The sequence below is a fragment of the Mobula birostris genome, chromosome 5 (assembly GCF_030028105.1).
Source record: "Mobula birostris isolate sMobBir1 chromosome 5, sMobBir1.hap1, whole genome shotgun sequence".
NCBI classification, from domain to species: Eukaryota; Metazoa; Chordata; class Chondrichthyes; order Myliobatiformes; family Myliobatidae; genus Mobula; species Mobula birostris.
This window is the reverse complement of record NC_092374.1, coordinates 2,898,882-2,920,714: the sequence shown is the minus strand read 5'-3', so window position 1 is coordinate 2,920,714 and position 21,833 is coordinate 2,898,882. Positions and strand designations below refer to the sequence as shown.

General features: G+C 44.3%; 1 protein-coding gene across 38 annotated transcripts in view; it reads left to right on the top strand.

The window, feature by feature from the left end:
* Nucleotides 1–21,335, top strand: part of LOC140197167 (uncharacterized) — a 132,221-nt gene extending 110,886 nt beyond the window's left edge. For 33 of the 38 annotated variants that reach the window (XM_072257047.1, XM_072257064.1, XM_072257063.1 and 30 more), the window contains 5 exons: nt 1,897–1,929; nt 3,713–3,745; nt 9,014–9,046; nt 11,957–11,989; nt 21,204–21,335. In XM_072257047.1, coding sequence (XP_072113148.1) covers nt 1,897–1,929; nt 3,713–3,745; nt 9,014–9,046; nt 11,957–11,989; nt 21,204–21,248 — 177 coding nt within the window. In that variant the 3' untranslated portion in view covers nt 21,249–21,335. The remainder of the gene's footprint in view (nt 1–1,896; nt 1,930–3,712; nt 3,746–9,013; nt 9,047–11,956; nt 11,990–21,203) is intronic. The other 5 variants (XM_072257053.1, XM_072257081.1, XM_072257079.1 and 2 more) reach the window with 1 other exon arrangement.
* Nucleotides 21,336–21,833: the final 498 nt, after the last annotated feature.

Genomic DNA, 21,833 nt, shown 5'->3' with positions numbered 1-21,833 from the left:
CTCGCCTCCCTTTTACTCTTGATACAATGGAAATAATCTTTAGTATCCTGCTTTATATTATTGGCTAGTTTGCCCTCATATTTCATCTTTTCTCTTATAGCTTTTTTAGTTACCTTTTGTTGGATTTTAAAAGCTTCCCAATTATCCAGCTTCCCACTCACTTTTGCCACTTCTGCTCTGCTGTCATTCCTGCCAGTATCCTCCTTCCAATCCACCTTGGCAAGCTCCCCACTCATGCCTCTATAATTCCCTTCACTCCATTGCAATACTGATAGATGTGACTTATGCTTCTCCCTCTCAAACTGCAGCATGAATTCAATGATTTTATGATCACTGCCTCCCCAGGCTTCCTTTACATTAAGCACCCTAATAAGATCTGGGTTATTACACAATGCCCAGACTAAGATAGCCTTTCCCCTAGTAGGCTCAAACACAAGCTGTTCTAAAAAGCATCTCGTAAGCATTCAACAAATTCCCTTCCTTGCGATTCAACACCTACCGAATTTTTCCTGTCCCCTTCCATATTAAAGTCCATGTTACAATTGTGACATTACCCTTATTACATGCCTTTTCCAGTTCCCATTGCAATCTCAGCCCTGCATCTTGGCTACTGTGTACTGTGTGCAGCTCTGGTCTCCATACTTGAGGAAGGATAGACTGGCTTTGGAGGCAGTGCAGAGGAGGTTCATCAGGTTGATTCCGGTGGAGAGATTGAGTCGCCTGGGACTATACTCTCTGGAATTCAGAAGAATGAGAGAGGATAGAAACATAGAAAATTTTGAAAGGGATAGATAAGATGGAAGTAAGAAAGTTGTTTCCATTGGTAGGTGAGACTAGAACTAGGGAACATTGCCTCAAGATTCAGGGGAGAAGATTTAGGACGGAGATGAGAATAAACTGTGGTTAACTTGTGGAATCCTCTGCCCAGGGAAGCAGTTGAGGCTTCTTCACTAAATATACTTAAGACACAGTTAGATAGATTTTTACATAGCAGGGGAATTAATGGTTACTTCAAGTAATTCCACAACTTTGTCAGGCAAGATTTTCCCTTGAGGAATCCATGCTGACTATGGCCTATTTTATCATATGCCTCCAAGTACCCTAAGGCCTCATCCTGAACAATCAACTGCAACATTTTCCCACCCATTGAAATCAGATGAACTGGCTTATAGTTTCCTTCCTTCTGCCTCTCTCCCTTCTTGGAGAGTGGAGTTCATTTGCAATTTAGCAGTCCTTGGAACCATTCTAGACTCTAGTGATTCTTGAAAGATCATTACTAATGCCTCCAGGATCCCTTCAGCAACCTCTTTCAGAATGCTGAGGTGTACACCATCTGGTCCAGGTGATTTATCCACCTTTCTATATTTCAGTTTCCCAAGAACCTACTCTCTAGTAATGGTAACTTCACACACTTCATAACCTCTAACACCCAGGACTTCTGTCATACTGTTAGTGTCTTCCACAGTGAAGACTGAGGCAAAATATTTGTTCAGTTCGTCCGCCCTTCCCTTGTCCCCCATTACTACCTTTCCCAATATTGTATTCCAATGGTCCAATATCCACTCTCCCCTGTCTTTTACACTTTGTGTATCTAAAGAATCTTTTTTGTATCTTCTGATATTATTGGCTAGCTTAGTTTTCATGTTCCATCTTTACCTTCTTAATAACTTTTTTAGTTGCCTTCCATTGGCCAAATTCTCTGACTTCCTTCTAATTCTTGATAAATATATGCCCTCTCTTTGGCCATTTTGTTCCTTCAGGAGTATCGGCAGCCTCTCTGTTTCTGTATTTATCAACTCTCTCTGTCTAAAGGGGCTTCATCATTCCTCCTGGTCCTGCTGTCATCATTTGGGTCAGTCCCCTCCTGATAATCTTCACTTTCCCCTTTGTTCACAGAGATCGGGCCGGAAGAACAGACGAGGGCGACGTGTGAGTATCATCTCATGGAAATAAACACAAACGCCTTGAACCTTAAAGAAGGAGTCTGGAAGCAAGCGGTGGTGGGCAGTGGAAATGTTGATGGTGACAAAGGGGTGAGGGAGAGAGTGGGAGACAAGCAGACAGGCAGAAAGAGAGAGGAAACAAATCTGGAGGGAGAGTGAGGAGAGGGTTGATATGAGCAGAGGTTTGGGATGCATGTGAGGGGGAAGGAGAGAAAGAACCTCTCCCTTCTTCACCCTCTCCAGTACAATCACACCTTTCCTATATATGGTGTAGTGATCAGAACTGCAGACAATAGTCAAATCAAAGTTTTATAAAATTGTTTCCTCACTTGCTTGTCCAGAAACATTCCATGACTAGATAATGAATGCAGTATCCCATATCTACCTGTCCCCTCAGTGCCAGGGATCCTACAACCTGTACACTGAAGTCCCTATGATTCCCAGTGCTAACTGGGGACCCACCATTCATCGTCGACTGTTTATTCCTCTCCATAGATGCTACCTGACTTGCTGAGATCCCCCAGCATTTTTGGTGTGTTGCACACAACTATCATGTACTTTTCCTTCACCCAATGAATCAACTCAGGAAGAAATTCCATTGTTGTGTCCAATTTGATCAACATCATCTGTCACCTCTGACGCTGCAGCCCATAATGCACAGAGCTGGAGTACTGTGCAAAAGTCTATCTTAGATTTGTTTCCCTAATTAAATCAGTAATTAAATGCCCAACTAAACTAATCCATTCTACCCACACAATTCTAAGAGCCTCTTAAATACATCTATTGGATTTCTGTTCACCACCACCCCGTTCCATGTACCCACCACTTTGTGTAAAGAAAAAGCTTACCCCACACTACTCCTTTTAAATTATTCCCTTTCAGCTTAAATGACCACCACTGCCAAACCTTTTCTGCACCCACTCCAATGCCTCGACATCCTTCCCATAATGGAATGACCCGAATTGATTGCAATACTCCATACGTGATCAAACTGGAGTTTAATAAAGCTGCAACGTAACTGCCTAAATCCTGAACTGAGTAAATGTAAGCAGGTCATATACCTACTTTGTCATGTATCAACTTCTTTCAGTGATCCATGCACACGAACTCTGTGCTTATCAACATTATTAAGGTTTCCTCGAAACTCCAGAACAGTGAGCATCTAGTCTTGTTCCACCCTCAACCAAGTCTGTTTAACAGTCAGTTCTATGTGGTGATGCATGCTCTTTCGTCCCCATCATCCATAATACTCCCAGCATTTAAATAACCACACTGCAACCCATCATTCCCATCTTCTCTATTCCCTTGCTCTGGTCCTGACATCTTTCTGCCTCACGATCCCTCCACTTCCTGATCTGGTTCTCTGTTACCATCCCACTACCAAACTAATTAAACCCTCTGGGCAGAGACTGTTGTGGTCTGGGATTGCTGCCTGGACAGAGATAGGAAAAGATTCACGGGAACATTGAAATGGACTGGAGGAAGCCTGGACTGGGAAAGCATTACAGGACTGTGGGATGAGAGGAGTGAGACAGAACAGGAAGCTCCACCTTTGAGCTGTAGCAGACCCGATGGGCTGAATAGCCTCCTATTCCTCATCACCTATATGGTGGGTACGTGTGGGTTTTGTTCACCCAGGAGTGGTTGTAACTGTCAGTTTGTGAATTTATCAATCTTCCTAAAGGGTCTTCATCAATCCCTCCTGGTTCTGCTGTCATCTCTTGGGTCATTCCACTCCTGGTAATCTTCATTTTCCTCTTTGTTCACAGGGATCACACAGCGGGAGCATTGAACACCACTCTGTGAGTATTATTACCTGAAAACAAACGCCAGCTCCTTGATTCCTGAGAAGGATCTGGAAACATGAACATCCAGGCTCCTCCTGCTCTTAATATCATCTCTCACCTTCAATGCATGTAAACCTCTTCTCACCCTCTCCAAAGCCTTGATATCTTTCCTATAAGCAGAACTGAATACCATAATCCAGATGCAGTTTAATAAAACTACAACATCCCAGTTTCTGAAAAGAATTCCTCGACTAATAAAGACGAGCATACCATGTGTCTCTTTACCACCTATTAACCTGTGTAACCTCTTCAGGGAGCGATTGTCTTGGACTCCAAAATCCCTCAGAACAACATCACTATTAAGGGTCTTGCTATTAGCAGTGTATTACCCCGTACATTTGATCTCCCAATCTCCAACACGGCAATGGTCACATTCAGAACATAGAACATAGAACATCACAGCACAGTACAGACTGTTTGACCTGTGATGTTGTGTTGAACTTTCAACCGACTCTAAGGCCAATCTAACCCTTCCCTCATAAATAGCCCCTCTATCTTTCTATCATTCTTATGTATATCTAAAAGTCGCTTAAATATCTTTAATGTCTCCACCTCTACCACCATCCTTGGCAGGGTTTTCCACTTTCTATGTAAAAAAAAAACTCATCTCTGAAATTCCCCGTATACTTTACTCCAATTCGTTCAACTTGTATCCCCCTTCATTTCAGCTCTTTCTGCCCTGGGAAAAACTCTGAATTCTGCCTTCATGTTCAACCTTGCAAAGAGTATCACTTCACACTTTCCTGGATTAAACTCCATTTGCCACTTCTCAGCCCAGCTCTACATCTTGTCTATGTCCCATTACAACCTTCTGTACTATGCACAACACCACCAATCTTCATTTCGTCTGTAAACTTACTAACCTACCCTTCCATTTCATCAACCAAGAGCTTATAAAAATCACAAACACAGGGGACCCTCAACAGATCCCTCTGGAACAATAGTGGTCACTAAGGCAGTATATGCTCTATCTACAACCACACTCTATGGCAAGCCAGTTCGGTATCCACACAGCCAAGTATCCCTGGATTACATGCCTCCTGGCTTTCCGAATGAGCCTAACATGGGGAATGTTATCAAATGCCGAACTAAATTCCATGTTCACCATGTTCACTGCTCTACCTTCATTACCGTCCTTCGCCACATCCTCAAGGAATTCAATCAGGCTCGTGAGACCCCTCACAAAGCCATGTTGACTATCCCAAATCATACTGTCTTCCTCCAAATGGTCGTAATTCCTGTCTCTAAGAATCTTCTCCAGTAATTTACCTACCACAGGTCTATAATTCCTAGGGTTATCCCTATACACTTTGTTGAAGACAGGAATAACATTTGCCACCCTCCAATCATCCGGTGCTACTCCTGTGGCTAATGAGGACTCAAAGATTATTTCCAAAGGTGCAGCACTCTCTTTCCTCGTTTCTCATAGTAACCTAGGGAATATTACATCCATCCCGGGGACTTATCTATACTAATGTTTGTCAAAAATTCTAGCACAACCTCTTTCTTAACATTCATATATTCAAGTGTCTCTGTCTGTTCTACATTGTTTTCACAAACTTCAGCTGTGAATACTGAAGCAAAGTATTCAATAATTACCTCCTCCGACTCAGGTACATGTATCCTCTACTAGTATCCTCTACTATAGAACCATAGAAAAACTACAGCACAGAAACAGGCCTTTTGGCCCTTCTTGGCTGTGCCGAACCATTTTCTGCCTAGTCCCACTGACCTGCACACGGACCATATCCCTCCATACACCTCCCATCCATGTATCTGTCCAATTTATTCTTAAATGTTAAAAAAGAACCCGCATTTACCACCTCGTCTGGCAGCTCATTCCATACTCCCACCACTCTCTGTGTGAAGAAGCCCTCCCTAATGTTCCCTTTAAACTTTTCCCCCCTCACCCTTAACCCATGTCCTCTGGTTTTTTTCTCCCCTTGCCTCAGTGGAAAAAGCTTGCTTGCATTCACTCTATCTATACCCATCATAATTTTATATACTTCTATCAAATCTCCCCTCATTCTTCTACACTCCAGGGAATAAAGTCCTAACCTATTCAACCTTTCTCTGTAACTGAGTTTCTCAAGTCCCGGCAACATCCTTGTAAACATTCTCTGCACTCTTTCAACCTTATTTATATCCTTCCTGTAATTTGGTGACCAAAACTGAACACAATACTCCAGATTCAGCCTCACCAATGCCTTATACAACCTCATCATAACATTCCAGCTCTTATACTCAATACTTTGATTAATAAAGGCCAATGTACCAAAAGCTCTCTTTACGACCCTATCTACCTGTGATGCCACTTTTAGGGAATTTTGCATCTGTATTCCCAGATCCCTCTGTTCTACTGCACTCCTCAGTGCCTTACCATTAACCCTGTATGTTCTACCTTGGTTTGTCCTTCCAACGTGCAATGTCTCACACTTGTCTGTATTAAACTCCATCTGCCATTTTTCAGCCCATTTTTCCAGCTGGTCCAAGTCCCTCTGCAGGCTCTGAAAACCTTCCTCACTGTCTACTACACCTCCAATCTTTGTATCATCAGCAAATTTGCTGATCTAATTTACCACATTATCATCCAGATCATTGATATAGATGACAAATAACAATGGACCCAGCACTGATCCCTGTGGCACACCACTAGTCACAGGCCTCCACTCGGAGAAGCAATTCTCTACTACCGCTCTTTGGCTTCTTCCATTGAGCCAATGTCTAATCCAATTTACCATCTCTCCATGTATACCTAGCGACTGAATTTTCCTAACTAACCTCCCATGCGGGACCTTGTCAAAGGCTTTACTGAAGTCCATGTAGACAATATCCACTGCCTTCCCTTCATCCACTTTCCTGGTAACCTCCTCGAAAAACTCCAACAGATTGGTCAAACATGACCTACCACGCACAAAGCCATGTTGACTCTCCCTAATAAGCCCCTGTCTATCCAAATGCTTGTAGATTCTGTCTCTTAGTACTCCCAATAACTTACCTATTACCGACGTTAAACTTACCGGCCTATAATTTCCCGGATTACTTTTCAATCCTTTTTTAAACAAAGGAACAAAATGAGCCACTCTCCAATCCTCTGGCACCTCAACTGTAGACAACGACATTTTAAATATTTCTGCCAGGGCCCCTGCAATTTCAACACTAGTCTCCTTCAAGGTCCGAGAGAACACCCTGTCAGGTCCCGGGGATTTATCCACTTTAATTTTCCTCAAGACAGCAAGCACCTCCTCCTTTTCAATCTGTACAGTTTCCATGATCTCACTACTTGTTTCCCTTAATTCCATAGACTTCATGCCAGTTTCCTTAGTAAATACAGATGCAAAAAAACCTATTTAAGATCTCCCCCATTTCCTTTGGTTTCGCACATAGCCGACCACTCTGATCTTCAAGAGGACCAATTTTATCCCTTACAATCCTTTTGTTCTTAATATACTTGTAAAAGCTCTTTGGATTATCCTTCACTTTGACTGCCAAGGCAACCTCATGTCTTATTTTAGCCCTGATCTCTTTCTTAAGTATTTTCTTGCACTTCTTATACTCCTCAAGCACCTTATTTACTCCCTGTTTCCTATACATGTCATACAACTCCCTCTTCTTCTTTATCAGAGTTGCAATGTCCCTTAAGGTTCCTTATTCCTATTCACTTTGTCTTTAATTCGGACAGGAACATACAAACTCTGCACTCTCAAATTTTCTCCTTTGAAGGCTTCCCTCTACCGATCACACCTTTGCCCGAGAACAACCTCTCAATCCACTCTTTTTAGATCCTTTCTCATTTCTTCAAATTTAGCCTTCTTCCAGTTCAGAACCTCAACCCTAGGACCAGATCTGTCCTTCAGGCTTTATGGGAAGAGCCTAGCGAAGTCATTTTCAACTCTGGAGCAGAGCAGGTTAAAGGGGGAATGAATAGGGAAAGGGTGGCAGGAAGGAGGGTGACCATAGGAAATAGCGCTGGCAGGAGTCGAAAATATTTTACAGAACTTAGAAGAGTACAGAAAAGGCCCTGCTTCGGCTACACACATCAAAGTTGCTGTTGAACGCAGCAGGCCAGGCAGCATCTCTAGGAAGAGGTACAGTCGACGTTTCGGGCCGAGACCATTCGTCAGCAGAATTCCTCGTGCCTGCTTCAGCCCACAATGTTGTGCTGAACTAATTCAATCAGTAATCAAATGCCCAACAAAACTCAACCATTCTACCCACACAATTCTAAGAGCCTCTTAAATACCTCTGTTGAATTTGTCTTCACCACCACCCCGTTCCATGTACCTACCAATTTGTGTAAAGAAAAAGCTTACCCCACACTATTCTTTTTAAGTTATTCCCTTTCTGCTTAAATGACCACCACTGCCAAACCTTTTCTGCACCCACTCCAATGCCTCGACATCCTTCCTATAATGGAATGACCCGAATTGATTGTAATACTCCAGATGTGGTCGAACTGGAGTTTAATAAAGCTGCAACGTAACTGCCTAAATCCTGAACTGAGTAAATGTAAGCAGGTCATATACCTACTTTGTCATGTATCAACTTCTTTCAGTGATCCATGCACACGGACTCTGTGCTCATCAACATTATTAAGATTTCCTCGAAACTCCAGAACAGTGAGCATCTAGTCTTGTTCCACCCTCAACCAAGTCTGTTTAACAGTCAGTTCTATGTGGTGATGCATGCTCTTTCGTCCCCATCATCCATAATACTCCCAGCATTTAAATAACCACACTGCAACCCATCATTCCTGTCTTCTCTATTCCCTTGCTCTGGTCCTGACATCTTCCTGCCTCACAATCCCTCCACTTCCTGATCTGGTTCTCTGTTACCATCCCACTACCAAACTAATTAAACCGTCTGGGCAGAGACTGTTGCAGTTTGGGATTGCCGCCTGGACAGAGATGGGAAAAGATTCACAGGAACGTTGAAATGGACTGGACGGGGAAAGCATTACAGGACTGTGGGAAGAGAGGAGTGAGACAGAACAGGAAGCTCCACCTTTGAGCTGTAGCAGACCCGATGGGCTGAATAGCCTCCTATTCCTCATCACCTATATGGTGGGTACGTGTGGGTTTTGTTCACCCAGGAGTGGTTGTAACTGTCAGTTTGTGAATTTATCAATCTTCCTAAAGGGTCTTCATCAATCCCTCCTGGTCCTACTGTCATCTCTTGGGTCAGTCCACTCCTGGTAATCTTCATTTTCCTCTTTGTTCACAGGGATCACACAGCGGGAGCATTGAACACCACTCTGTGAGTATTGTTACCTGAAAACAAACGCCAGCTCCTTGATTTCTGAGGAAGGATTTGGAAACATGAACATCCAGGCTCCTCCTGCTCTTAATATCATCTCTCACCTTCAATGCATGTAAACCTCTTCTCACCCTCTCCAAAGCCTTGATATCTTTCCTATAAGCAGAACTGAATACCATAATCCAGATGCAGTTTAATAAAACTACAACATCCCAGTTTCTGAAAAGAATTCCTCGACTAATAAAGACGAGCATACCATGTGTCTCTTTACCACCTATTAACCTGTGTAACCTCTTCAGGGAGCGATTGTCTTGGACTCCAAAATCCCTCAGAACAACATCACTATTAAGGGTCTTGCTATTAGCAGTGTATTACCCCGTACATTTGATCTCCCAATCTCCAACACGGCAATGGTCACATTCAGAACATAGAACATAGAACATCACAGCACAGTACAGACTGTTTGACCTGTGATGTTGTGTTGAACTTTCAACCGACTCTAAGGCCAATCTAACCCTTCCCTCATAAATAGCCCCTCTATCTTTCTATCATTCTTATGTATATCTAAAAGTCGCTTAAATGTCTTTAATGTCTCCACCTCTACCACCATCCTTGGCAGGGTTTTCCACTTTCTATGTAAAAAAAAAAACTCATCTCTGAAATTCCCCTTATACTTTACTCCAATTTCGTTCAACTTGTATCCCCCTTCATTTCAGCTCTTTCTGCCCTGGGAAAAACTCTGAATTCTGCCTTCATGTTCAACCTTGCAAAGAGTATCACTTCACACTTTCCTGGATTAAACTCCATTTGCCACTTCTCAGCCCAGCTCTACATCTTGTCTATGTCCCATTACAACCTTCTGTACTATGCACAACACCACCAATCTTCATTTCGTCTGTAAACTTACTAACCTACCCTTCCATTTCAACAACCAAGAGCTTATAAAAATCACAAACACAGGGGACCCTCAACAGATCCCTCTGGAACAATAGTGGTCACTAAGGCAGTATATGCTCTATCTACAACCACACTCTATGGCAAGCCAGTTCGGTATCCACACAGCCAAGTATCCCTGGATTACATGCCTCCTGGCTTTCCGAATGAGCCTAACATGGGGAATGTTACTTCTATCAAATCTCCCCTCATTCTTCTACACTCCAGGGAATAAAGCCCCAACCTATTCAACCTTTCTCTGTAACTGAGTTTCTCAAGTCCCAGCAACATCCTTGTAAACATTCTCTGCACTCTTTCAACCTTATTTATATCCTTCCTCTAATTTGGTGACCAAAACTCCAGATTTGGCCTCACCAATGCCTTATACAACCTCATCATAACATTCCAGCCCTTATACTCAATATATATGATTTTATTTCCCTCTTGATTAAGTTAACCACCCCATCAACATCTAGGTTTGTCTGACCTAGCCATTCTTGTTCTTACTCCTCCCTGGAATGTCCAGTCCTGGATTCTGTGCAATTTGCTGTTCTTTAAATACCCTCCACATGTCAGATGTCGATTCAGCCAAAAATGGCCATTTCCAATTAACCCTCCCTCGTTCCTGCTGAATACTCTTGTAATTTCTCCTGCTCCAATTTAATGCTCTCCTGCAAGGTTCATACCTAATCTTACCTCTAGCTTAAGAAACAGAAAATAATGGATTTTGATTGCTGTTTCCTAGCTGTCCTCACCTGAGCAGTCTCATTACCCAACACAGGGTTCAGCAGAGCTCCTGTGACTGTTGGACTATTTATATATGGATTTAAGAACCCCTCCTGGGTTCACGTAATTCTGCCCTCCTCTAAACCTCTTGCACTAAGGGGTCTCTATCAATATTGGAGAAGTTGAATGACCCTGCTGTGTTCACATCTTCACTGATGCTGATTCATCTCACTGCCCCGTCACTATTGGCGGATCAGTAATATGATCACGTTGGTATGTCTGCACCTTTCTTGTTTTTGAGCTCCATTCATTTACAAACAGTGTTTGAGCCTCCACTGTGTCCCACTGAAAACAGCTCTAATATCGTCTCTGATTAAATAGTGCAATTTACCCACCCCCTTTCACCTTGCAGTCTTATCTTTCCTGGAGTAACACACAGAAAGTACTGGAGGAACTCAGCAGGTTGGGCAGCATCTGAAGAAGGATCTCGGCCCAAAATGTTGACTGTTTATTTCCATAGATGCTCCCCGACCTGCTGAGTTCCCCCAGCATTTTCTGTGTTGTGCTGGATTTCCAGCATCTGCAGATGTTCTGTTTGTGATTTACTCTATCTTTTCTGAAGCATTGAGATCCTGGAACACAAAGAGACCAATCCTGCTTCTCTCTCAACTAAGTTTCTGTAATGACTAGAACTTCATACTTCCATGTACAGATCCACGTTCTCTCATCCCCGTCATCCATAGCACTCTCTGCATTAAAATGAATACACTTGCTCCTGCCTGTTCTTATTGGTCCTGATATCTACCTGCCTCACAATCCCTGTTTCCTGACCTGATTCTCTCATTTCCATCCCGCTACCAAATTAGTTTCAATCCTCCTGGTAAAGCTGCTGAGGTCTGTGATTTTTGCCTGAATGGAGATGGGAGACGATACACAGGAACATTGGAAAGGAATTGGAGTGAACCTGGACTGCATAAGTACTACAGAACTGTGGGAAGAGAGGAGTGAGACAGAACCAGGAGCTCACCCTCATGCTAGGACAGACCAGAAGGACAGAGTAGTCCCTGTTAATCATTATCCATGGAGTGGGCAAACATTCGGTCATTCCTCTAGGATTGGTTGGCACTCTCTCTGTTTCTGTAATTATCATTTCTCCTCATTGCTAAATGGGCTTTATCAATCCCCCCGGTCCTGCTGTCATCACTGGGTGAGTGCACTCCTGGTAACCTTCACTTTCCTCTTTGTTCACAGAGATCAGGACAGAACAACAATCAAGAAGAATATGTGAGTATCATCTTTTGGAAAGAAACACAGACTCCTCGATCCATGAGGAAGGAGTCTGCAACCAAACGGCGATGAAACAAAGAAGAAGGGGAAGAGAGTGGGAACCAGCAGACAGAAGTGAAAAGAAACAGAAATCAGTTGGCAGAGTGAGGAAAGAGTGATGGGGGAGGAGGCAGAGAACGATCGTTTGTGGAAGAACGTGAGGAAGATAGAGGGAAGGGAAGGAGAAAAAGAGAGAGGGAAATGGATAGAGATAAGCAGAAAGAGTGGCAAAGCAGAAATAAGACTGGTGAGCACAAGGAAGAAATGGAGTTTAGAGCAGAGAACTCCACCCCATCCAGTACCCATCCCCATTAAACCCATCGACCAGCACTTGGACCACAGCTGACTGGGCCTTGGTCATTCAGCAGCTCGTTGTGATGTTTATCACATTGTGAGAGACCCTGCCTCCATTGGCCCCTCAGAGAGTGTGTACCACATTACCGCCACCCTCAGTAGGAAAGAATCTTCTTACAGATGTCACGCTCACACCCAGTTCTTTCTTCATTTAGTCTTAGGCAACTCTCCCAGTGAGAAAGATGTCTTCTGTCCCCCGCATATTTCTATCAGTTACTCCCTTTTCACACCACAGCCTCACCTTCCTCCACTGAAGGGAAAACTGGCTGAACCTCTTCATTTTCTGCTCATAACTGAAATGTTCCATCCCAGACGGATTCCTGCCAAGTCTCTTCTGTGCCCTCCCTCTATACTGTGTGGTTGTAAAAGTACACCTGTATCTGTATCTCCCTATATATTGTGTGGTTGTAAAAGTACACCTGTATCTGGAAGTACACCTGTATCTGTATCTCCCTATACACTGTGTGGTTGTAAAAGTACACCTGTGTCTGTATCTCCCTATACACTGTGAGGTTGTAAAAGTACACCTGTGTCTGTATCTCCCTATACACTGTGTGGTTGTAAAAGTACACCTGTATCTGTATCTCCCTATACACTGTGTGGTTGTAAAAGTACACCTGTATCTGGAAGGTTCAACTGCTGCCGAGCCAGTATCCTGGCAAATCTACACCACAAAGAGAAAAGAACACTCCAAGCAACTCTGCAAAAAGATCATTGAAAAGCACAAGTCAGGAGATGGATACAAGAAAATTTCCAAGTCACTGAACATCCCTTGGAGAAAAATTAATTCAATTATCATGAAATGCAAAGAAATTGCACAGTTGTAAATTTGGCTAGAGCAAACCGTCCTCAAAAACTGAGTGACCATGCAAGAAGGGGACTAGTGAGGGAGACCAGCACAAGACCTATGACAACTCTGGAGGAGTTGCAAGCTTCAGCTCTAATACGATCCCTGATTATCAAAGCCACTCCCCCACCACCACTTTTCCACATCTCTGATACCATCTCGGATTCTCAAAGCCACTCCACCACCACCCCCTTTCCACAGCTCTGATGCCATCCCTGATTATCAATGAGCTAAACCCTGGAACATCCAAGCAGCTATTACTACCCTTGTGGATGCCAAGTCTCTATATTGACCACAACATCAAAATTCCATGTACCCATGCTCTCTGTTCATCACCCTTATTTTTAATACTTTTTGCATTAATATAAAGATATTTCATACTATCTAACTGTCTGAAATTATACCTTATCCTCTACCTATCCCTCCTCACAGTCTCTCTTCACACTGCATTTACCTTTACACCAACTGCCCATCTTAAAAAAAAGCCAAGAAAACCTATAGCATAGTACAGGCCATTTGGCCCACAATGCTATGCCAAACATGCCCTTACTTTAGAAATTACCTCAGGCTACCTACAATCTTCTATTTTTCTAAGCTCCATGTACCTATCCAGGAGTCTCTAAAAAGACCTGAGTGTATCTGTCTCCCCCACTGGTGCCGGCAGCCCATTCTACGTACTCACCACTCTCTGCATAAAAAAGACTTACCCCTGACATCTTCTCTGTACCTACTTCCAAGCACCTTAAAATTGTGCCCTTTCGTGTTAGCCATTTCAGCCCTGGGAAAAAACCTCTGACTATCCACATGATCAATACCTCTCATCATCTTGTATACCTCTATCAAGTCAACTTTCATCCTCCGTTGCTCCAAGGAGAAAAGGCCAAGTTCACTCTCCCCAATCCAGGCAACATCCTTGTAAATCTCCTCTGCACTCTTTCTATGGCTTCCACATCCTTCCTGTAGTGCGGTGACCAGAACTGAGCACAGTATTCCAATTGGGATCTGACCAGGGTCCTATATAGCTGCAAAATTACCTCTCGGCTCCTAAGCTCAATCCCACAGTTAATGAAGGCCAATGCACCGTATGCCTTCTTAACCACAGAGTCAACCTGTGTAGCAGCTTTGAGTGTCCTATGGACTCAGACCCCAAGATCCCTCTGATCCTCCACACTGCCAAGAGTCCAACCATCAATACTATATTCTGCCATCATATTTGACCTACCAAAATGAACCACCTCACACTTATCTGGGTTGAACTCCATCTGCCACTTCTCAACCCAGTTTTGCATCGTATCGATGTCCTGCTGTAACCTCTGACAACCCTCCACACTATCCACAACACCCCCAACCTTTGTGACGTCAGCAAATTTACTAAACCTTCCCTTCACTTCCTCATCCAGGTCATTTGTAAAAATTGCAAAGAGAAGGGGTCACAGAACAGATCCTTGAGGCACATCGCTGGTCTCCGACCTCCGTGCAAAATATGACCCATCTACAACTACTTTTTGCCTTCTGTGGGCAAGCCAATTCTGAATCCACAAAGCAAGGTTCCCTTGGATCCCACGCCTCCTCACTTTCTCAATAAGCCTTGCATGGGGTACCTTATCAAATGCCTTGCTGAAATCCATATACACTACATCTACTGCTCTTCCTTCATCAGTGTGTTTAGTCACATCCTCAAAAAATTCAATCAGGCTCGTAAAGCACGATCTGCCTTTGACAAAGCCATGCTGACTATTCTTAATCACATTATGCCTCTCCAGATGTCACAAATCCTGCTTCTCAGGATCTTTTCCATCAACTTACCGATCACTGAAGTAAGACTCACTGGTCTATAATTTCCTAGGATATCTCTACTCCCTTTCTTGAAGAAGGCAATAACATCCGCAACCCTCTAATCCTACAAAACCTCTCCCATCCCCATTGATGATGCAAAGATCATCGTCAGAGGCTAAGCAATCTCCTCCCTCGCCTCCCACAATAGCCTGGGGTACATCTTGTCCAGTCCTGGTGACTCATCCAACTTGCTGCTTTTCAAAAGCTCCAGGACATCCTCTTTATTAATATCTATATGCTCAAGCTTTTCAGCCTGCTGTCAATCATCCCTACAATCGCTAAGATCCTCTTCCGTAGTGAATCCTGAAGCAAAGTATTCATTAAGTACCTCTGCTATCTCCTCCCCTTCCATACACACTTTTCCACTGTCAACTTGATTGGTCCTATTCTCTCATGTCTTATCCTCTTGGTCTTCACATACTTGTAGAATGCCTTGGGGTTTTCCCTAATCCTGTCCACCAAGGCCTTCTCATGGCCCTTTCTGGCTCTCCTAATTTTATTCTTAAGCTCCTCCCTGCTGGTCTTATAATCTTCTAAATCTCTATCATTACCTAGTTTTTTGAACCTTTCATAAGCTTTTCTTCTTGACTAGATTTACAACAGCCTTTCTACACCATGGTTCCTGTACCCTACCATCCTTTCCCTGTCTCAATGGAACGTACCCATGCAGAACGCCACACAAATATCCCCTGAACATTTGCCACATTTCTTCCGTACATTTCCCTGAGAAAATCTGTTCCCAATTTATGCCTCCAAGTTCCTGCATGGTAGTCTGATATTTCCCCTTACTCCATTTAAACACTTTTCTAACTTGTCTGTTCCTATCCCTCTCCAGTGCTGTGGTAAAGGAGATGGAATTATGATCACTGTCTCCAAAATGCTCTCCCAGTGAGAGACCTGGCATCTGACCAGGTTCATTTCCCAATGCCAGATCAAGTACAGCCTCTCCTCTTGTAGGCTTATCTACATATTGTGTCAGGAAACCTTCCTGAACATACCTAATAAACTCCACCCCATGTAAACCCTTTGCTCTTAGGAGATGTCAATCAATATTCGGGAAATTAAAATCTCCCACCACAACAACCCTGTTATTATTACACCTTTCCAGAATCTGTCTCCCTCTCTGCTCCTCAATGTCCCTGTTACTATTGGGTGGTCTATAAAAAACACCCAGTAGAGTTATTGACCCCTTCCTATTCCTAACTTCCACTCACGGAGACTCCGTAGACAACCCCTCCATGACTTCCTCCTTTTCTACAGCCGTGACACCATCTCTGAACAACAGTGCCATGCCCCCACCTCTTTTGCCTCCCTCCCTGTCCTTTCTGAAACATCTAAAGCCTGGCACTGGTAACCATTCCTGCCTCTGAACCATCCAAGTCTCTGTAATGGCTACAACATCATAGCTCCAAATACTGATCCACGCTCTAAGCTCATCCGCTTGTCAATCAATATTTTGGAAATTAAAGTGTCCCACCACGACAACCCTGTTATTATTACACCTTTCCAGAATTTGTCTCCCTATCTGCTCCTCGATGTCCCTGTTACTATTGGGTGGTCTATAAAAAACACCCAGTGGAGTTATTACCTATCACCCATCCCTGCAGAGACCTTGGCCCCTCTCAAGTTCAGGTGTCTTCTTCTTAATCCCATCACCCCGACTGAGGCAGTGGCCATCAACAGCAGCTCAGCAGAGTCATCTCACTTTGGCTTCTGTTGGCATATCTGTCACTCTGGGTTTTTATGGGATGGGTTGCTTGCCCCTTGGCCGACGTTCCTGGCCTGGGACCGTTCAGGGTCAGTTCAAGTTCAGGTATCCATTTTGTACCCATTCCTTTTGTACAGGTCAAATCTTCACCGAAGGACATCCCAATGATCCACAAATCTGAAACTCTGGCACCCCTATTTCAACCCTTCAGCCTCTCATTCATCTGCCAAGTCATCCTATTTTTAACCGCACTGACCTGTGGTTCAGGCAGTAATCTGCAGATTACGAACATTCAGGCCCTCTTTCAGTTTCTTTCCTAACTCCTGATATTCACTCTTCAGGACAACATCCCTTTCCCATCTATGTGGTTGGTACCAAAACGTACCACCACATCTGGCTGCTCACCCTCCCTCCTTAAGAATGCTATGGACTCAATTAGGTATCTCGCCCCGACAACTGGGAGTCAACATACCAGCCGGAAGGCATTTTCAGAATCTCCTGTTTGTTTTTGTAGGTATTGAATCCCCTATCACTACCACTCTCCTCTTCTCCCCGCTTCCCTTCTTGAGCCACAGAGACAGACTCACTCCCAGACACCTGGCCGCTATGGCTTTCCACTGGATGGTTAACCCTCCCAGCAGTATAATCCGAAACACAAGACCCTGCAGGTGCTGGAAATCCAGAGCAACACACACAAAATGCTGGTTACGTGGCATCTATGGAGAGGAATAAACAGTTGGCATTTTGAGCCAAGACTCTTCATCAGGACATAAACAAGTGTGCCAAGTTATTGAGTGGAGTGATCACAGGGGTCTTTCACACGATCTGCCTTTCCCTCTCCTGACAGTCACCCAGCTACCTGCCTCCTGAAACCTAGGTGTGACTGCCTCCCTGTAACTCCTGTCTATAAACCTGTCAGCCTCCCTGAAACTCCTGTCTACAAACCTGTCAGCCTCCCTGTAACTCCCGTCTATAATCTGTCAGCCTCCCTGTAACTCCTGTCTATAACCTGTCAGCCTCCCGGTAACTCCCGTCTATAAACCTGTCAGCCTCCCTGTAACTCCTGTCTATAAACCTGTCAGCCTCCCGGTAACTCCCGTCTATAAACCTGTCAGCCTACCTGTAACTCCTGTCTATAACCTGTCAGCCTCCCTGTAACTCCTGTCTATAAACCTGTCAGCCTCCCTGTAACTCCTGTCTATACACCTGTCAGCCTCCAGGTAACTCCTGTCTATAAACCTGTCAGCCTCCCTGTAACTCCTGTCTATAAATCTGTCAGCCTTCCTGTAACTCTTGTCTAAATCTGTCAGCCTCCCTGTAACTCCTGTCTATAAACCTGTCAGCCTCCCTGTAACTCCTGATACAGACTTCATCCAGCTCCAGCTTCAGTTCCCTTACGCAACATAAAATCTCTTGGGACTCACTTAATCTTCTCTGCAAAAGCTATTATATGTCTTGATTTCCTTGTGGAGTACCTTCCTTCTCCCTCTATACTCCTACAGGTAGAACATACAAGGTAAATGGTAGGGCACTGAGGAGTGCAGTAGAACGGAGGGATCTGGGAATACAGATACAAAATTCCCTAAAAGTGGCGTCACAGGTAGATAGGGTCGTAAAGAGAGCTTTTGGTACATTGACCTTTATTAATCAAACTATTGAGTATAAGAGCTGGAATGTTATGGTGAGGTTGTATGAGGCATTGGTGAGGCCACATCTGGAGTATTGTGTGCAGTTTTGGTCACCAAATTACAGGAAAGATATTAATAAGGTTGAAAGAGTGCAGAGAAGGTTTACAAGGATGTTGCCGGGACTTGAGAAACTCAGTTACAGAGAAAGGTTGAATAGGTTAGGACTTTATTCCCTGGAGCGTAGAAGAATGAGGGCAGGTTTGATAGAGGTATATAAAATTATGATGGGTATAGATAGAGTGAATGCAAGCAGGCTTTTTCCACTGAGGCAAGGGGAGAAAAAAACCAGAGGACATGGGTTAAGGGTGAGGGGGGAAAAGTTTAAAGGGAACATTAGGGGGGGCTTCTTCACACAGAGAGTGGTGGGAGTGTGGAATGAGCTGCCAGACAAGGTGGTAAATGCGGGTTCTTTTTTAACATTTAAGAATAAATTGGACAGATACATGGATGGGAGGTGTATGGAGGTATATGGTCCCTGTGCAGGTCAGTGGGACTAGGCAGAAAATGGTTCGGCACAGCCAAGAAGGGCCAAAAGGCCTGTTTCTGTGCTGTAGTTTCTATGGTTTCTACAGGAATTCACTTGATCTCAGCTGCCTGTACTGAACCCATGCCTTCTCATTCCTAGTGTGGGCCTCAATATCTCTCTTACCCAAGGTCCTATCAGCCTTGACCATCACTCTAACCAGAATATGTTGGGGTAAGACATAGTGAATGCATTAAATGACTCCCACTTGTTAGCTGTGGATGCCCAAGAAATAGTGGATGCATTAGTGATAATTTTTCAAAACTCATTAGATTCTGGACTAGTTCCTGAGGATTGGAGGGTGGCTAATGTAACTCCACTTTTTAAAAAAGGAGGGAGAGAGAAACCGGGGAATTATAGACCGGTTAGCCTAACGTCGGTGGTGGGGAAACTGCTGGAGTCAGTTATCAAGGATGTGATAACAGCACATTTGGAAAGCGGTGAAATGATCGGACAAAGTCAGCATGGATTTGTGAAAGGAAAATCATGTCTGACGAATCTCATAGAATTTTTTGAGGATGTAACTAGTAGAGTGGATAGGGGAGAACCAGTGGATGTGGTATATTTGGATTTTCAAAAGGCTTTTGACAAGGTCCCACACAGGAGATTAGTGTGCAAACTTAAAGCACACGGTATTGGGGGTAAGGTATTGGTGTGGGTGGAGAATTGGTTAGCAGACAGGAAGCAAAGAGTGGGAATAAACGGGACCTTTTCAGAATGGCAGGCGGTGACTAGTGGGGTACCGCAAGGCTCAGTGTTGGGACCCCAGTTGTTTACAATATATATTAATGACTTGGATGAGGGAATTAAATGCAGCATCTCCAAGTTTGCGAATGACACGAAGCTGGGTGGCAGTGTTAGCTGTGAGGAGGATGCTAAGAGGATGCAGGGTGACTTGGATAGGTTGGGTGAGTGGGCAAATTCATGGCAGATGCAATTCAATGTGGATAAATGTGAAGTTATCCACTTTGGTGGCAAAAATAGGAAAACAGATTATTATCTGAATGGTGGCCGATTAGGAAAAGGGGAGGTGCAACGAGACCTGGGTGTCATTATACACCAGTCATTGAAAGTGGGCATGCAGGTACAGCAGGCGGTGAAAAAGGCGAATGGTATGCTGGCATTTATAGCGAGAGGATTTGAGTACAGGAGCAGGGAAGTACTACTGCAGTTGTACAAGGCCTTGGTGAGACCACACCTGGAGTATTGTGTGCAGTTTTGGTCCCCTAATCTGAGGAAAGACATCCTTGCCATAGAGGGAGTACAAAGAAGGTTCACCAGATTGATTCCTGGGATGGCAGGACTTTCATATGAAGAAAGACTGGATGAACTGGGCTTGTACTCGTTGGAATTTAGAAGATTGAGGGGGGATCTGATTGAAACGTATAAGATCCTAAAGGGATTGGACAGGCTAGATGCAGGAAGATTGTTCCCAATGTTGGGGAAGTCCAGAACGAGGGGCCACAGTTTGAGGATAGAGGGGAAGCCTTTTAGGACCGAGATTAGGAAAAACTTCTTCACACAGAGAGTGGTGAATCTGTGGAATTCTCTGCCACAGGAAACAGTTGAGGCCAGTTCATTGACTATATTTAAGAGGGAGTTAGATATGGCCCTTGTGGCTACGGGGGTCAGGGGGTATGGAGGGAAGGCTGGGGCGGGGTTCTGAGTTGGATAATCAGCCATGATCATAATAAATGGCGGTGCAGGCTCAAAGGGCCGAATGGACTACTCCTGCACCTATTTTCTATGTTTCTATGTTTCTATGTAACATTTTCATCCAAAGGGTGGTCAGTGTGTGGAATGAGCTGGCAAACAAGTGATTGAAGCCAGTGCATTTGGACAGGTACATGAATGGAAAGTTATGGGCCAAATGCTGGCAAGTGAGACTAGCTTGCATGGACCAGTTGGGCTGAGGTCAGAGCTCTAAGTTTTCAGATATTTATGGATCTCAGGGAAAGTGGGTAAAGGCCCATTGCAATGGTTTTACACAGGAGTTGAAGAGAGTAGATTGGCTTAGGTCCACAGCTAACAAGTGGGAGTCATTTAAAGAACATTCGAACAGAATTCAGGACCAACATGTTCCCAAGCAGAAGACAAGGGTGGCAATATTTGGATTGCCGAGACATCTTTCAAATTCAGTCCAAAACAAAAAAGAAGCAATCAAATAGGGACCTGAGAACTTTCGCCAGTAACTGTTCCCCTCTTTTGCTTTGCAGTATATTGTGGAAGCATGGCTGGTTCTCCCTGGCAACCTCACCTAGCTGTCCAGAAATCAGAGGAAGCAAACCGCACGCACGCTCAATGAAACAGTGACTGCAAATGCTCAGCTTCAGACTGTGGGATGGGAGGGAGATAGAGAGAGAATGAGGGAGGGGGAGGGGGTGGAAGGAGAGAGGAGAGCATGGAGGAAGTAGGGAGGGGGTGGAGGGAGGGAGGAGAGTGTGGAGGGAGTAGGGAGGGGGTGGAGGGAGGGAGGACAGGGTGGAGGGAGGGAGGGAGTGGGGGCGGTAGAGTGGGAAAGGGAGATGGTGGAGGGGGTTGGGGGAGGGAGGAAGATGGGTGACAGAGCAGTAGACAGTTAGAGATATGGGGAAATAAGGCAGACTGAAGGAATGAGATAGTTGGATGTGGTCTAGGGATAATCTTGCCCCACTGCAATAATCCCCAGGAGACACGGGAACTTCAGGGGGAAGGCTTACATTGCACAATCACATAACATGCACTCACCACATATGACAGTCTTCACACAAAGAGGAACTGAGACACACATCAGCACAGAGAGAGAGAGATGGAGAGGTTGGGAGATGGGAGCGAGACCTGCACTCGGGAGGATAGAAACTGCAAAC